The sequence below is a fragment of the Labrus mixtus genome, chromosome 15 (genome assembly GCF_963584025.1).
Source record: "Labrus mixtus chromosome 15, fLabMix1.1, whole genome shotgun sequence".
NCBI classification, from domain to species: domain Eukaryota; kingdom Metazoa; phylum Chordata; class Actinopteri; order Labriformes; family Labridae; genus Labrus; species Labrus mixtus.
This window is the reverse complement of record NC_083626.1, coordinates 20,762,697-20,776,644: the sequence shown is the minus strand read 5'-3', so window position 1 is coordinate 20,776,644 and position 13,948 is coordinate 20,762,697. Positions and strand designations below refer to the sequence as shown.

At 40.2% G+C, this 13,948-nt stretch overlaps 1 protein-coding gene across 1 annotated transcript; it reads right to left on the bottom strand.

Annotated features, from left to right (window-relative positions):
* Positions 1–45: 45 nt before the first annotated feature.
* ddx23 (DEAD (Asp-Glu-Ala-Asp) box polypeptide 23) lies at positions 46–7,233 on the bottom strand. The gene is made up of 17 exons (XM_061057404.1): positions 7,093–7,233; positions 6,595–6,734; positions 5,621–5,740; positions 5,132–5,225; positions 4,991–5,056; positions 4,754–4,892; positions 4,533–4,666; positions 4,262–4,374; positions 4,004–4,147; positions 3,665–3,890; positions 3,293–3,438; positions 2,969–3,146; positions 2,502–2,744; positions 2,256–2,407; positions 2,042–2,150; positions 907–1,081; positions 46–798 (listed from the first exon to the last, which is right to left on the bottom strand). Exons 2-17 carry the CDS (start codon positions 6,732–6,734, stop codon positions 575–577), a joined length of 2,403 nt encoding a protein of 800 aa, XP_060913387.1. The 5' UTR covers positions 7,093–7,233; the 3' UTR covers positions 46–574.
* Between the last annotated feature and the right edge of the window lie 6,715 nt (positions 7,234–13,948).

The following is a 13,948-nucleotide window of genomic DNA, read 5'->3' as shown; positions in this document are numbered from 1 at the left end:
ACTTACTTTAGTGGAGGGTAATGAGTCAGTAATCACTTCAAAGTGTTGTTTTCACTTCATACAAATGTTTATATTTAAAACAATGAATTACACTGAAGCGATCATGAAGGGCCTTCACTTGACACATTGGTCTCTTCAACAGTCAGGAAATTATAGTTTTTGTGAGCAAAAAAACCCCAAAAACAAAGCACTAACTACTTACCCACCCCCCCCTTCAGACTGACATCCAATTCCATTTTCTAACTGAAGAAGCCTTTATACAGTTCAGATCAGTGACATCAGGGTCCTGTTCACTTCTCATTTGAATAGAAGCAGAAACAAAACATATCTAACACGGAGTTTATACAACTTTAAACTGAGCCCTGAAACAAGTGCAGCGAAGACGTATGCACCAGCTAATGATCTGTACTTTCCACCCACGGAGTTATTGTTAAAAATAGATTTACAGAGTTGCAAAGAGGTGTAAATAACCTGAAGACAAAACTCAGGGTGTAAAACAGAAATGTGCGAGTCCTTAAGAGATGTGACATGATAAAACAGTCCGAACATCCTGCTGTGTGCTTGTGTATGTAAATCAGGCAAAGATTGTCTCCTCGCGTCTCTTCTTGGTCAGGATGGTTCCAGGTTTGTGCTGGGCGTCTGGGTGGTTGGCCAGCTCTGGGGGACAGTTGGAGACCGGGCTCTCGAGGATGGCCTGCTTCAGGTCGTAGAACACAGCAGAGTCTTCTTTCGTCAGGAAAGTCATCGCCACACCGCTCTTACCGGCACGACCCGTACGACCAATACGATGGATGTAGTCTGAAGGAGAGAAGAAAAAAAAAAAAGTGGACCCATAAACAAACAAGTCTTTAAATTCTGTTTTCCACAAAGAAAATGTGAACAAATATTTAGAGTGAGGCTTCTTACCTTCAATGTTCTTTGCCATGTCGTAGTTAATGACCATGGAGACGTCGTGGATATCGATACCTCGACCAGCAACGTCTGTGGCCACCAGGATGTCTTTGGCTCCCGCTTTGAGGTTGGAGAGAGCAAACTCTCTCTGCTCCTGTCCTTTGCCACCGTGAAGTGTGCAAGCATTGTACTGAGAGAGGAAGAGACAATTTCAGTTACATTCTGGGTTTAAAAAATATTTTTTTTTGACTCTGGGAATTAAAGGATATAACAATTGAGTAATCCAGTTTTCCTAAAATGAATACTATTAAGATTATTTTTCATTATTTAATCATTTGGACAACATTAAAATACGACAGACTCACACTAACTTCTTTTTTAGACTTTACTGAGATTACTGAGAACATTTTCTTATTAGCACTAAACACACACAAGTAAAGCTGAGGATCATTATGTACTTTTTTATTCATTGGTTTTTAAACTTAAGTATAGGGTGAGGTCAACATAAGATGTTGGTGATGAGGAGATCAGAGACCATGCACCCATAAGTCTAAAATCTACGAAAAGCTTTCTCGCTGTAACTTCAGCTTTTAGCTTGAGTAAAGGCTGGCTGTCAAAAGATGTCATCACCTCATCTGTAGGTACAATTAAAACCAGGAGGCATTTAAAGAACAATGTTTCTGTTTAACACAGTCAAAAGAATGAAATGACTTGATAGATTTACTAATTTCTTATTAATATAATATATAAAGTGAGTAACAGTTGAATATTTTTCAGCAAGTCTCGTCTGTAACATTTAACAGTTTATTGCATTTTCATTTGAATATGGGGCTACGGTGCTACTCTAAATATAGATTTTTAGGTCATGGTTGTCATAAAGGTGAGTCTCTTTATAATTTACAGACTTTGAAAAACTTTCGGTCTCAAGCTAAATGAAGTCTGAGTGACGAAATTTGAGAAAAACACAAACTCTCACTTGATTATTTTTGCATGATAGATTTCTGTTTTTGAGAGCGGAACGTGCATCAATCAGTGTGTAGTAAACTTTGGATCAGGTCAAACAGACCTGATGAAGTTTTTGAGAATAAATATCTAAGAATGTAATTGTATTAGTAATATAAATGATGTGGTCATGTCTACAGCAACTTACCCCCATCTTCTCCAGGGACTTGGCCAGCACATCCACACCCTTCTTCTGATTGACGAAGATGATAATGGGAGGCTCGAACCCATGCGCCAACACCTCCAACATCTTCTTCCTACACCACAAAACATTTTTTTTTTTTTTTTAAAACAGTCAGCATCACATTGACAGATATAAACATTATGTTGAAGGTTTAAAGTCACATATTTGTGAATCTCACCTCTTCTCTCCCTCTGACATCAGCAGAACCTTCTGTTCAACCCTCTCGTGAGGTTTGCCAGCAGATCCGATGTAAACCACAGCAGGGCGTCTCAGGTAGCTCCTGGCCAGCCGCTCCACAGCCGGAGGCATCGTAGCTGTGAACATGACCGTCTGAAAGGTGCAAAAATAATAAAAGACAAATAAGCGGTGAGAGCGCTGTCTGTTTTTAGAATGATGTTTCAAAACGTCCGGCCGATCAACATACTTGTCTGTATTTATGTTTTCCAGATTCAAAGTTCATCATCATCTTCTCAGGGTCCTCCGCCTCCTCCGTGTCTGGTTTCTGATTGGTCACTGGGATGTACTCCAGAATCTTCTGGACGTCTGGCTCGAAGCCCATGTCAATCATACGATCGGCCTCGTCAAGAACCACGTATGTACAGCGTCCAAGAACCAGGTACCGGTTCTCCAGTACGTCGATCAGACGACCGGGGGTGGCGATCACAATCTGGTAAGAGAGGAAAAACAAACAGTTACTGAATGTTTGTTTTTTGTTAACACAGCACGGACACCTTGTGAATGCAGCAGGACGAGGGGCTGCAGTAGAAAAGAAATCTGTTTTTACTACAGCTTTAGAATTTTTGTTGTTGTTTTAACTGCTGTGGTCTTTTTAACCCTTTGAAGTGTTGCACTGGATTTACAGGCTTTCAGCAGAGTGGCCTCATTTCTCACCTCACAGCCCATCCTGAGACGGAAGCCCTGGTCCTCTCTGGAGATTCCTCCAATTACAGCCACCGTCCGGATGCCGAGCGGTTTACCAAACTTTATGGTCTCCTCTTCGATCTGCTGTGCCAACTCACGAGTCGGAGCCAGGATCACAGCATAAGGACCCTGGTCTGAGTCTTCGATCCTACACAAACAGCCGATCAGAGAGAAGAGGAATGTCATAAACGCTCATCTGAGTTAACTAAAAACGAAGTAAAGGTCGGTAGAAATAGACGTTAATGAGACATTATAAATGGAATTAACATGAACGTTTTAAGTTTGTGCTGTTACCTGTCAATCTTTGGCAGGGTGGTAATCCAGACCAGAAGTGGAATCAGGAAAGCAGCTGTTTTACCACTACCTGTCTCGGCCACACCGATGATGTCACGGTTCTGTAAACCAATAGGAATGGCCTGCCTCTGAATAGGTGTTGGATCCTGGATTTTGAGAGAAAAAAAAAGGCAGATTAATTGTGGGAAAGAAAAAAAATCCAGTTTCAGGGTTAATTGAGAAAAAAAAAAAAAAGGTAAAATAAATTAATTGTAGCGTTTAAAATCAAGAGCATGAACAAAAGAATGTCATAAGGATTTTCTTTTTTTAAACTCTCCATCACTCTGTATTCCTCTTTTAAGAGCTTCAACATAGGGGGCTCTGTGAGCTGACCTTGTAGCCACATTTTTCGATGACCTCCAGGATGTGAGCAGGCAGCGCATACTCCTTCCAGTTCCTGATGGGGTTGGGGATCTTTCCTCCCTTTGTGGTGATGCTGTAGTCCTCTCTAAAGATTCGCCAATCTCTGTCAATCATCTCTTCCAGCTTCTTCTGAGACCAGTGTCTGTCGTCCCAGCGCTGCTTGGCTTCCTTCTTACGCATCTTCTTGAGCCTTGTCCTGAGGGACAGAGAGGTTTGAGGTCAAACAGATGGCAAGGTGACTGTTACGTATCGAGCTTTGCGGGATGATTTTCTCTCAGTACACTTGAACTTTTAGCAAGTTTTACTCACTCTTCCTGCTCCTTCTCTTCCAGCGTTCGCCTTTTCTCCATCAGGTCACCATAGAAATGTGACTGATCTCTTTTCTGCTGCTTCAAGTCGATGCCGGCGATGAAGCCTCGTCCGTAAAGCTGCACCTGATGCTTTTCTTTGTAGCTGGGGGACGAATGGGAGAATTAAACAGTTTAGACTGGTTCACATTCTGACCAAACACACACCTGCTTTGGATCGAAACAAACAGAGATCCCGAGGTGAAATGAGTTGACTCACATCGGGTTGTAGTCCACTGAAGTGTCTTCAGAAGCATCCCACTCAAAGACAAACTTCCTGTCGTTCAGGTGACGAGTTCTCCGGCGTTTCTTGAGTCCTCCCAGGTAACGCTCCTGCAGACATTTGATTCACCAATTGCATCATTTCATGTTGACTTTTAAAACAAGGTTTGATCATGTTTTACAATCTTGAGGAGCACAACATTTGTCAGGGACGTTTCTCACGCTTGGATCCAAACATAACTCCACACTCTTACTAACTTAGACTTTACCTTGATGGCGTGGAGTTCTTTGCTTTTATCTTTCTCCTCTCTGAGCTTTTGTCGTCCATCGTCGTCTTCATTCCCGTTGTTCTCCCGCTCCATTCTTTCTCTTCGCTCTCGTCTCTCTCTTTCTTGGGGATCCTCTGCAACACAAATCCTCAATTAGCAGCCGCATCAAACTCTATAACAGTATACAGATTATTTCTGAACTGAATGTAACTAATACACACCCATCATTTTTCTCCCCATGTCCTGGAACATCCTTCTCTTCTTCCTCTCCTCTTCCACCAGTCTCCTCCTCTCCTCCGTCTGCTGTTCCCTCCGTTTCAGAGCCTCAGCTTCTCGCTCGGCCTTGGAGAGGAACTTGGGCTGAGAAGAAACAAATGACAGTGAGGGGAAAGAAATAATAAACTGTTTAACATTTGAAGAAAAGGTAAAGAAGATGTGAACGTCAGCGAGGTCCTTACCTTTGCCTCAGCTTCCTCTTCTGCTTTCTTCTTGGCGAGAAGCTCTTCCAAAGACAAAGGCTGGACCTGAAAAGGAAGCAAAAAAGGTCAAACAACCAAAATGACAACCAAAGACGCATGTGGATTCTGGTAAAGCCTCACCTTTTCTTTCTTCTTTTTCTCATCCTCCTCCTCTTCTGCTTTTATATCCTTATCTCTCTTTAACTTGGCATCCTTTGACCTGGGGGAGAGGCTTCTGTAAAGCAAAGTGTATTAAACAGGTTTAATCAAGAGCGCAAACACATATTACTGACACTTTAAAATACAAATAAATAGACAAACAAAGGATGCCCTTTGTAATGACACCTACTATCATTTTCAAAGTAACTTGTTGATGTCAATTATCAGGGCATTGCCAGAACAATTTGTAGAAGTGATCTAGTCTGGAAGCTCTCTGTTCATTTAAAAAAAATTTAATGAAATACCTCTGACTGTTCAAACCTGTCAGAGCAACAAAATGTCAGACATAACAGATGGAGCACAAAATATATATAACGGACTTCTGTCAGATGTTAAGAATGACTTTATTCAGTAGAAAACCCTTACAGCAGTAACTTTCTCAGTAGTATAAAAAGGTAAATATTTACATACCTGGACCTCTTGCTGCGATCTTTATCTCGTCGATGTACATCTCTGTCCTTGCGGCCCCTGTCTCTGTCCTTATCCCGCTCTCGTTCCTTGTCTCTGTCCTTGTCTTTCAGGCGTCGGTCTCTATAATCAGACACATTTCAATTTAATACAATGTTACAATTCACTTAGCAGACGCTTTTATCCAAAGCGACTTACATCACAGAGCAGGTACAACACTAATCCATTCATACACCGCCACAGTAGCAGCGGGAGCAAATCGGACGTGTTGCTCAGCTGGGGATCGAACCTCTCAACGACGACTCTACCAACTGAGCCACAGCTGCTGGAAGCTCAGATTTGATAATAAAATGCCGTTTTTGTTCATACACAGAAATTCTTGAATTCAACACCAACTTGAATTTGTATGTTAAATAACTGTATTTATTTATACTGTTTTTCCTATTTACTTATGTTGTATACACATAACGACTTTCATTCCTGTTACTGTTGTTTGTTCATTTATTTATTAACTTTTTATTCATGTTTGTCTCGTCAATTTTCATTATTATTATCGTTAGTAATATTTAATATTATTATTTTTTTGATACTACTCTCAAATGTATTGCTGCTTATTTTTTTATTTTTATTTGGTTATTGTATTTTATTTATTTATTTATTTTTATTTGGTTATTGTATTTTATTTATTTGGTTATTTTATTCATTTTTATTTGGTTATTGTATTTTATTTATTTTTGTTTGGTTATTTTATTTATTTACTTTTTTTCTGTGAGTTTTCCAATCTTGCACTTTTATTCTTGTCTTTAAACTAAGAGGTTTATTTATTGGTCTGTGAGGTGTTGTTTATAGGGCGAAGTGATACTGGGTTTTTGAATGTTTCTGAGGAAAAAAAGAAAAATGTTGACTGCATCCCAATTGGACTGTATGTTTTGAACTTGCTCTAATGAAAATATGTATTTATTGAACATTTTAGTTACCTTTCTGCAGATTTGGAGCGATTTCTTTCACGGGATCGATGTCGTTTTCGCTCCCGCTCTCTTGACCGGCTGCGTTTCCTCTCTCTGTCTTTGGACACAGACGGTTCAGCCTCCTTCTTGTCTGCGGGGTCAGCTGCCATCTGCAAACACACAAATGTGGCTTTGAGATAATGTTGCTAATGGAGAAATATTTGTTCAGAATAACACACTATCTTTACTTTACATTAAACACAACTCGGTCTAAATGTGACCTAAGTGTCAAAGCTCCCTGGTCAGTAAAGATGTATCATACAGGACGCATATCAAAGACAAAGTAACACAACCTGTTTCAAGTTTTTCATTGAGAAGTGAGCAAGCTAGCTACTTAGCAAAAAAGTCTATTTGTCTTTGAAAAAAGACGCCCAAACATGCAACACTAAGCGCATATTTCCTCCAAAGGTTTCCAAACAATAAGATAAACCCTGCAGTAGTATGTAGTTTAAAACATTTGGAGCATACCTTAATCCCTTGTCAACAAAACAATTACGATTTGTCTGCGCTTCAAGAAGACGCCATGTCGCCCAACACGAGCAGGAGAAAGAAAGGGTTTGTGGGAGTTGTAGTACTGAGCGTTACGTACTGAGCGGAGAAAACGGCTTATAGAACTACACTAACCAGCAGAGGGAACGCATTTTCGCATGGACCCACTTGTTTGGTACTTGAACACCTAAATGCCTGATCAAAAAAAAGAAAAAAGAAAAAAAACAAAATAGCTATCTGTTTGCAGGTTTGGGCACAAGGTGGCAGCCGTGTTACAAGTTAGCACGACACTGGATTTTTTCAATAGCCTTCTGATGGTATATTCCAGTTATAACTACGTGACAAATGTATACAAAAGAAACATTATTTGTGTTGGTGTATAAACAGTTTAATATGCGTGTTATGGTTGTTTTTGCTGATATATTATCATTGCTTCAAAGTCTTTTGTGATTTACATCTATATGCAGTTGTAAATATAGACAAAGTCCTGTTATGTCTAATAATAATATCTGTCTCAGTCTGTTTTAGTTCTAACTCATCTGAAAGCTTTAGGCCTATAGAAATGAAAAAGAGAAACTGACTAACCTTTCTGCACATCTATCAGTCTATTGTTTACCACAGCATGGTGAAATATGTGTGTCTCCTCAGAACCACTTATAAAACACTGTATCCTGTAGCAGATTAACATTCAAGAAGTGCTGCTGGTGCAGAGACAATGTTATACCCCCCCCCCCCCCCCCCCCCCCCCCAACCCCCCTGTAATCTTACACATTCCTCTGGTGTGTAGGCTATATGTCCGTGTTCATGCTATTGTAGACAGATAAAATACATTTCAGAGGCCGCTTTATGCTTGACTACAGTTCGGATTGGCTAGCTGCTTATTTATATTCAGGACCTGAGTTTTTATCCACCGGGAGATCTGGGGAGATTTATGGAGCACCTCTGAAGGTGAAACTGTTTCAGTAGGAAATGATCAAAGTTGATGGTTGGAGCAAAAAGAAATACACACGAAGGAATGAAAGATACAGTGGAAGAAAACAAAAGAGTGGTTACAAGTTAAAAGTCAGAGCTGTATCTCATCTGCCTACTGAGGTCATTGTATAAGCCTATTTTTTGTTTCACCTGATTATATTTCATCAATTACTTAACCAGTTTGAGCAAATCTGAGCCCATTTATGTTTTGAAATGGAGGGAATCTGTGTCAGAACTAGTCACTGATCCTGTTTCACAGCAGTCATTTGTCTTATCCTAGCATGATCAGAGGTCTTGCTTAAACTTAAAACTCTTTTTAATTGACTTGTTCCAGTACGCTCTGAAAGTGTGCCAGTGAGTCAGCATGCAAGGTACTTGAAGCCTAAATTTAGGTCAGGTATAACTTATTTTCTTACTAAAACCTGTAAAACCGGTGTGTCAAAATGTCTGACTGACAGTCTGCTATAAGTGGTGTCTCACACATAAGTAGGCTACATACAATAACACATGTTAACAATGCAGGAAGTCGAGTCAGTCGATGGGAGAAGTCAACTCAGATAGGCTAACTGGTGAGTAGAATGGCAGGTCTTAGGTAACTGTAGAAGTTGCCAATCAGATAATGTCAGATTCATTTAATGTTGATTATAATTTTGCAGGAACATTAATCAATGTTTTATACGTTGAATGTCTAAAGAATGTCTAGATTATTATGTTTATTAAAGCAGATGTTGCAACAGAGATATTGAGTTTGGGTTTTTTCTATTCAGTGCCTGTAACACTTCGTGTCTCTCTACCAAGCGCTTACATGCGTCACTCACACACAAAAACACTAGCTTCTTCGTTGCCATGGCTACTCTACATTTTGCAATCAGAAGCATGTCTTATACAATGTCTACAATTGCCGGCAGCAAGTTATGCAAAGACTGAGGATCTGGTTCACCAGACATGCGTTTACTTTAATTATAGGAATCATTTTGCATCTTACTTTTTGGTGTTTTAACAGTGAATATTCAGCTGAAGCACAGTGACCAAATGCAGGAAGAGGCCAAAACAAGACATTTACACACAGGGGCATTACATTGAAGATTGTCCATCGCAACATCCAAGTCAACTATTTTGTTATACCTTTAATTATTGAAGTGTTTAATGAATCTGGTGGGGGAAGAAAGAAGGTGGAGATTCATTCTGTAAATAGGCAAATATAATATTTCCCTCTGACGTCAATTTTTTAATTACTTTTTTTTTCACAGAATGTCTACTGCTCTTCATGTTTTGTTTGCGTCATTGCCAGTTAATGATCGTTTAGGTTGGAGGCTGACCTGCTTTGTCCGGCGTTGCATAATGTTGATGATTACCTCATTCTGATCACTAACAACTGACTACTGGTGACAGTTAAAGCTTGGCTTTGTGCAAGCGAAGAGATCGATATATAGGGTCAATTCTTGTGCTCTTAACACTTTCTATTTAAAGATACAACATGGAAGTGATTGTGCTCAACAACAAATATTTACTAGTTTTAAAGCCCTATAGAAACAGACCTTTGCTGGGGATCTCATGATTGAGTGGCACAGATATGGCTGCTGTTCTCCTGATGTACACATCACATCTCCAACAGTAACCCTCTTCAACTCCTAACTATAGCCGACCCCCATCCCAAGCACCTCCTGTGCCCGAGCCTTGGCTCCCCTCCCCCCATATTCCCTGATGCCAGCCATGGTTGTCTGATTAAAGGGCTAGAAGAGCACTCGCTCTCGACATGCCCTCAGGGTGTGCCATACAGGGCACATGGGCATGAAGTGGGAGGAGGGGGGGGGGGATTTGGGGAAGGTGAACAGTGTGAGTAAATGTGAGTTTCTGGTGGTGTCATCATATAGTGGATTAGAGGAGTGGGATCAGATAGTAATACCAGGGGGAGGCCATTTGTCTTGCAAAGGCGCAAGGGGTCTTATCATTCCAGCAGACATTTGCTCCAGCATCGGTGTGCATGAACCTGGCTCACTTCGCTGCACTTGGGAACGAAACAGTATGCAGAGCAGACGAGAAAAACTGTTTAGTATACAAAGCACACGCTGACACATATTCATACACCAATTCACATGTACAGGGTCATGCATGGATGCCCTTTGATGCAAATACAGTAGTCACACTTGACACACTTGAACAGATAATGGAACCGCACTGGCACAAGAGAAGCAAGCAAATGAGACAAGCTGTAATGTATAGAATTAATTTCTAAAAAAATCACAGGAGAAGCCTTACACTTACGGAATATTTGGTGTTCAGGACCACATGCACTGTATGCTAATTCAGTTTAAAAATGCTTAATATTAGTCGATCCTCATGGTTCAGGGCGATTAAAAGGCTGTTGTGTATGCTGTCTGGTGATGTTTGTTTGCCTCACTGAATTTAGCCCAAAGCACACAGACATACACAGGCTGTAGAGCTGCCCTGCTGCATGAACCTGTCACATCAGAACAGCTTAAGACTGAGAAATCAGACAGAGAGATCGGCTAGATTGAAAGACACTTCTCTTCACTGAGTCTGGTACAGTCAGAGAATGTTTTTTTTTGTTGTTGTTGGAGCCTTTAGGCAGTTCATTGTGTATGAGAAGATGATGGCGATGAATCAGGTTTTGGAGAAATATTCAACAGGAAAATAGAGTGACAGATAATTAGGGTGTAGAGAAGAAGATCAATACCCCACTTGTATCTGTTAATACAGTAAAAAGGACTACAGACAGCCGGTTATTTTAGCTTAGCTTAGGAAAGAGCTAGCCTGGCTCCGCTAAAGATAACTCTTTTATCACGGTACCAAACATACTGCAGACTTTGTGTTTTGAGCCAGGCTGGCTGTTTCCCATGTGTTACATATATGCAAAAGTAAGCAAACCAGTAACTAGTCTGATATTAGATTACAATGTCAAAGATTTTCATAAAAAAAAAAAAAAAAACATCTGTCAAGCCACCATATATTGTCTATTACACTATGACGTCATGATGAAGGCAATAAATGGCATTCGAGGTATCTCAAAAGTATTTCACCTTCATTTCACCACTACTCAATTACCCATTTACTAAAAGACAATGGTTTATGAAATCTTACAGATGTGTCGTACCAGAAGCCTACAAGCGTATATTAACGTTAGCGAGGAGTGTTCACCATTGTATTGTGTCTAACATTACCGTTAGCCAGCACACTAGCTAATGGGTTTTCACATATTGTTCTACCACCCCTCCAGATTTTCACTATTAATTGTCTTTTCAGCTACATATCAATAAAAAAGGCAGGGATTTGATAACCATCTGTCATGTTTTACCATTGGCATCTGAAACGTATCATCCTTTTCATTACAACATCTGAGCTTCCCAACCTGACCAACACACCAGTTAAAAATGGCAGCTGTTTGATTATGGTAAATTGCCGAGATCCAAAATATACTTGCAGTTTCCCTTGCTGCATAAATACCATCAAAGAGAACAAATCTGAGCTCTTTTGACTTTGACCCTCAATAGACAATGGTGTCAAACGTATTAAGTATCTATGGGCCGGAAAGCAAATCCAAGAATTTAATAAAATGTCAAACAAAACCATGGATTTTAAAGACATGCAGTGGGTTGCAATTACAGAAAAAAATATGTGGGAAAACTATTTTAATGGCCATGTCTGCTGGATTGAACCAACGAGAGGCAGATGGTCATATGGGGCACTGGAGAATGTCGCTCCTCACCCAGCTGAGCCTATGACATATAACCCAATTTTCCTTCCAGAGACAGGAGTTATGACCCTTTTTGAGCAGCTGAGGCAAAGCCCGGCGTGTGTTTGTCTGTCTGTTTGGCGTGTGCAAGCATTTAAGGGGAGTGTAACCTATATGTCAGTCTGCAGATAGCTCATCAGTAACCAGGCAGCATAGCTCTGCAAACCCCCCTTCTTCTTTGCTTCGCTCTCTGCTGCTGCGGCGCTGGAGAGGTCTGATAGGTTCATTGCGCGGATGTGTGAGACTGCATCATGTGTGTGTTTTTTTTATGGGTTTCTGTGCTGCCATGTCTGATAGATGATGTGCTTATGTGGTAATAGGCCATGCAGCACCACAACCATTTTCTCAGACTTCCCAAGAGGGTTTCAGATGGCAGTGCTCTTCCCAAGATCATCCCCCCCCCCCCTCTGCATCATGATCCTCAACAGCCTCACCACCATCTCTGCTGCAGGCACCAATCATTCCAATGAGGAAGGGAAAAAATGTCTAGACTGTTCAGATCAAGTAATGCTGACCTGTTCATTACTTTACATCAATATGTCAGTATCATGCATGTATGATTGAGGGCTTGTACAAGTCTATTTTCAAGTTTGGACTGATTTCTGATATTGTCATATATGGGTAAGGAATTTTACCAGCAAGTTGGTGTGCCTTGTTTCCTTTTGTGGTTAATCTTTAAACCATAAAATGAAAAAAACTATCTAATTTCAGGAAACAGTAAAGTAGACTCCTGTTTCTGAGTCTGCTAAATGTAAATATGGGGAAAACAGTTCAGTTTAATGAACTTGATTTAAAGGAAGAGTACACTTTTACAGTGTGGGTTGTACAAATGGTCGATACTAGCCATTATAGCTTAGGTCATTATGCAGGAATGCAACTTAAAGGAAATATTTGATAGTTTTGAAATGCATTTACTTGATTTCTTAACCAGAGGTTGATGCAACACAGTATTATTGCCAACAACCGTTAAGGTTAGCTTTGCATAAAAACCAAGGGGCAACCTCTGGTGTTGTAAAATGAAGCCAATGAAGAAGTGGTCACGATATTTTCTTTATGCCAAGCTAACCAGCCACTGGCTGTCACTTTATATCTAACATGTAGACATGAGTCATGGTTTAAATCTTCTCTTCAAACTCTTGTTAAAAAAAGTCAATAAATGCCTTTTCCCCCTTTTAACAAAGTCAGCAGCTCTAAAAGATAGAAAGCCTCGTTAAAAATGTGCATTCTTTGTCAGAGCACAGTTGCATTGCTTGAGTTTTCACATCCACTAAGAGCATGCAGTACAATTATGCCTTGGAGCAACCTGCCATGGATGACAGGCTCAATATGGCTTGTCAGAGGTTTATCTGATTTACAAAGACATGTTGTGTACATGAGCCAATTTTCTGATAAATAAGTGTATGTGTCTGTGTCAAAGAGACAGGCATGGAGACGGAGAAACGGTAAAAGATAAGAGAAAGCAGTGTCGTAGACAGACAGCCTGGCAGCTCTGTTTATCCTAAAAAGATCAAACCACTTCCATTTCCCCCCAGTAGAAAATCAAGAGAGATTCATTCTATCTGGGACTAGTGATAAAGAGTTTATTCCCACAATTTTTCTTGTCTGTGCAAAAGGTAACGGATAAGGAGGTCATGAGGCGCTGCTGTATCCTGTATGTGATAGTTCAGGAATGGCAAACATTCAGTCACTTCATCCATGTCATCTCACCAGCAGGTTCAGTGTGACAACAGGACATAGAGAGATCCTGATAAGCGCAGATATCCGTCCAGTGAAAGACTAAGCAAACATGGTAGTGGAGGTCAGGGAGGATGGTTAGTTACTTAAGAAGAAAGGAAAAGAAAAGGAATTTGCCCAGGCAGCAGTATATGAGAGAGATGGAAATGCTTAAGTTTGAATGTTCCTCAACCTCTTTACAGCCTCAATCTAATGAAAACAAATGGCATGAATTCTGTAAAGACACCATTTATGCTAATCTGAAGCCTTAGCCATGTGATCACTTAACTTTATACACAAGATTTATATTACTTATGTGTGCAACATATGGATTACATCATTTCAATCAATCAATCAATCAATCATTCAATACATTTTTATTTGTATAGCGCCAAT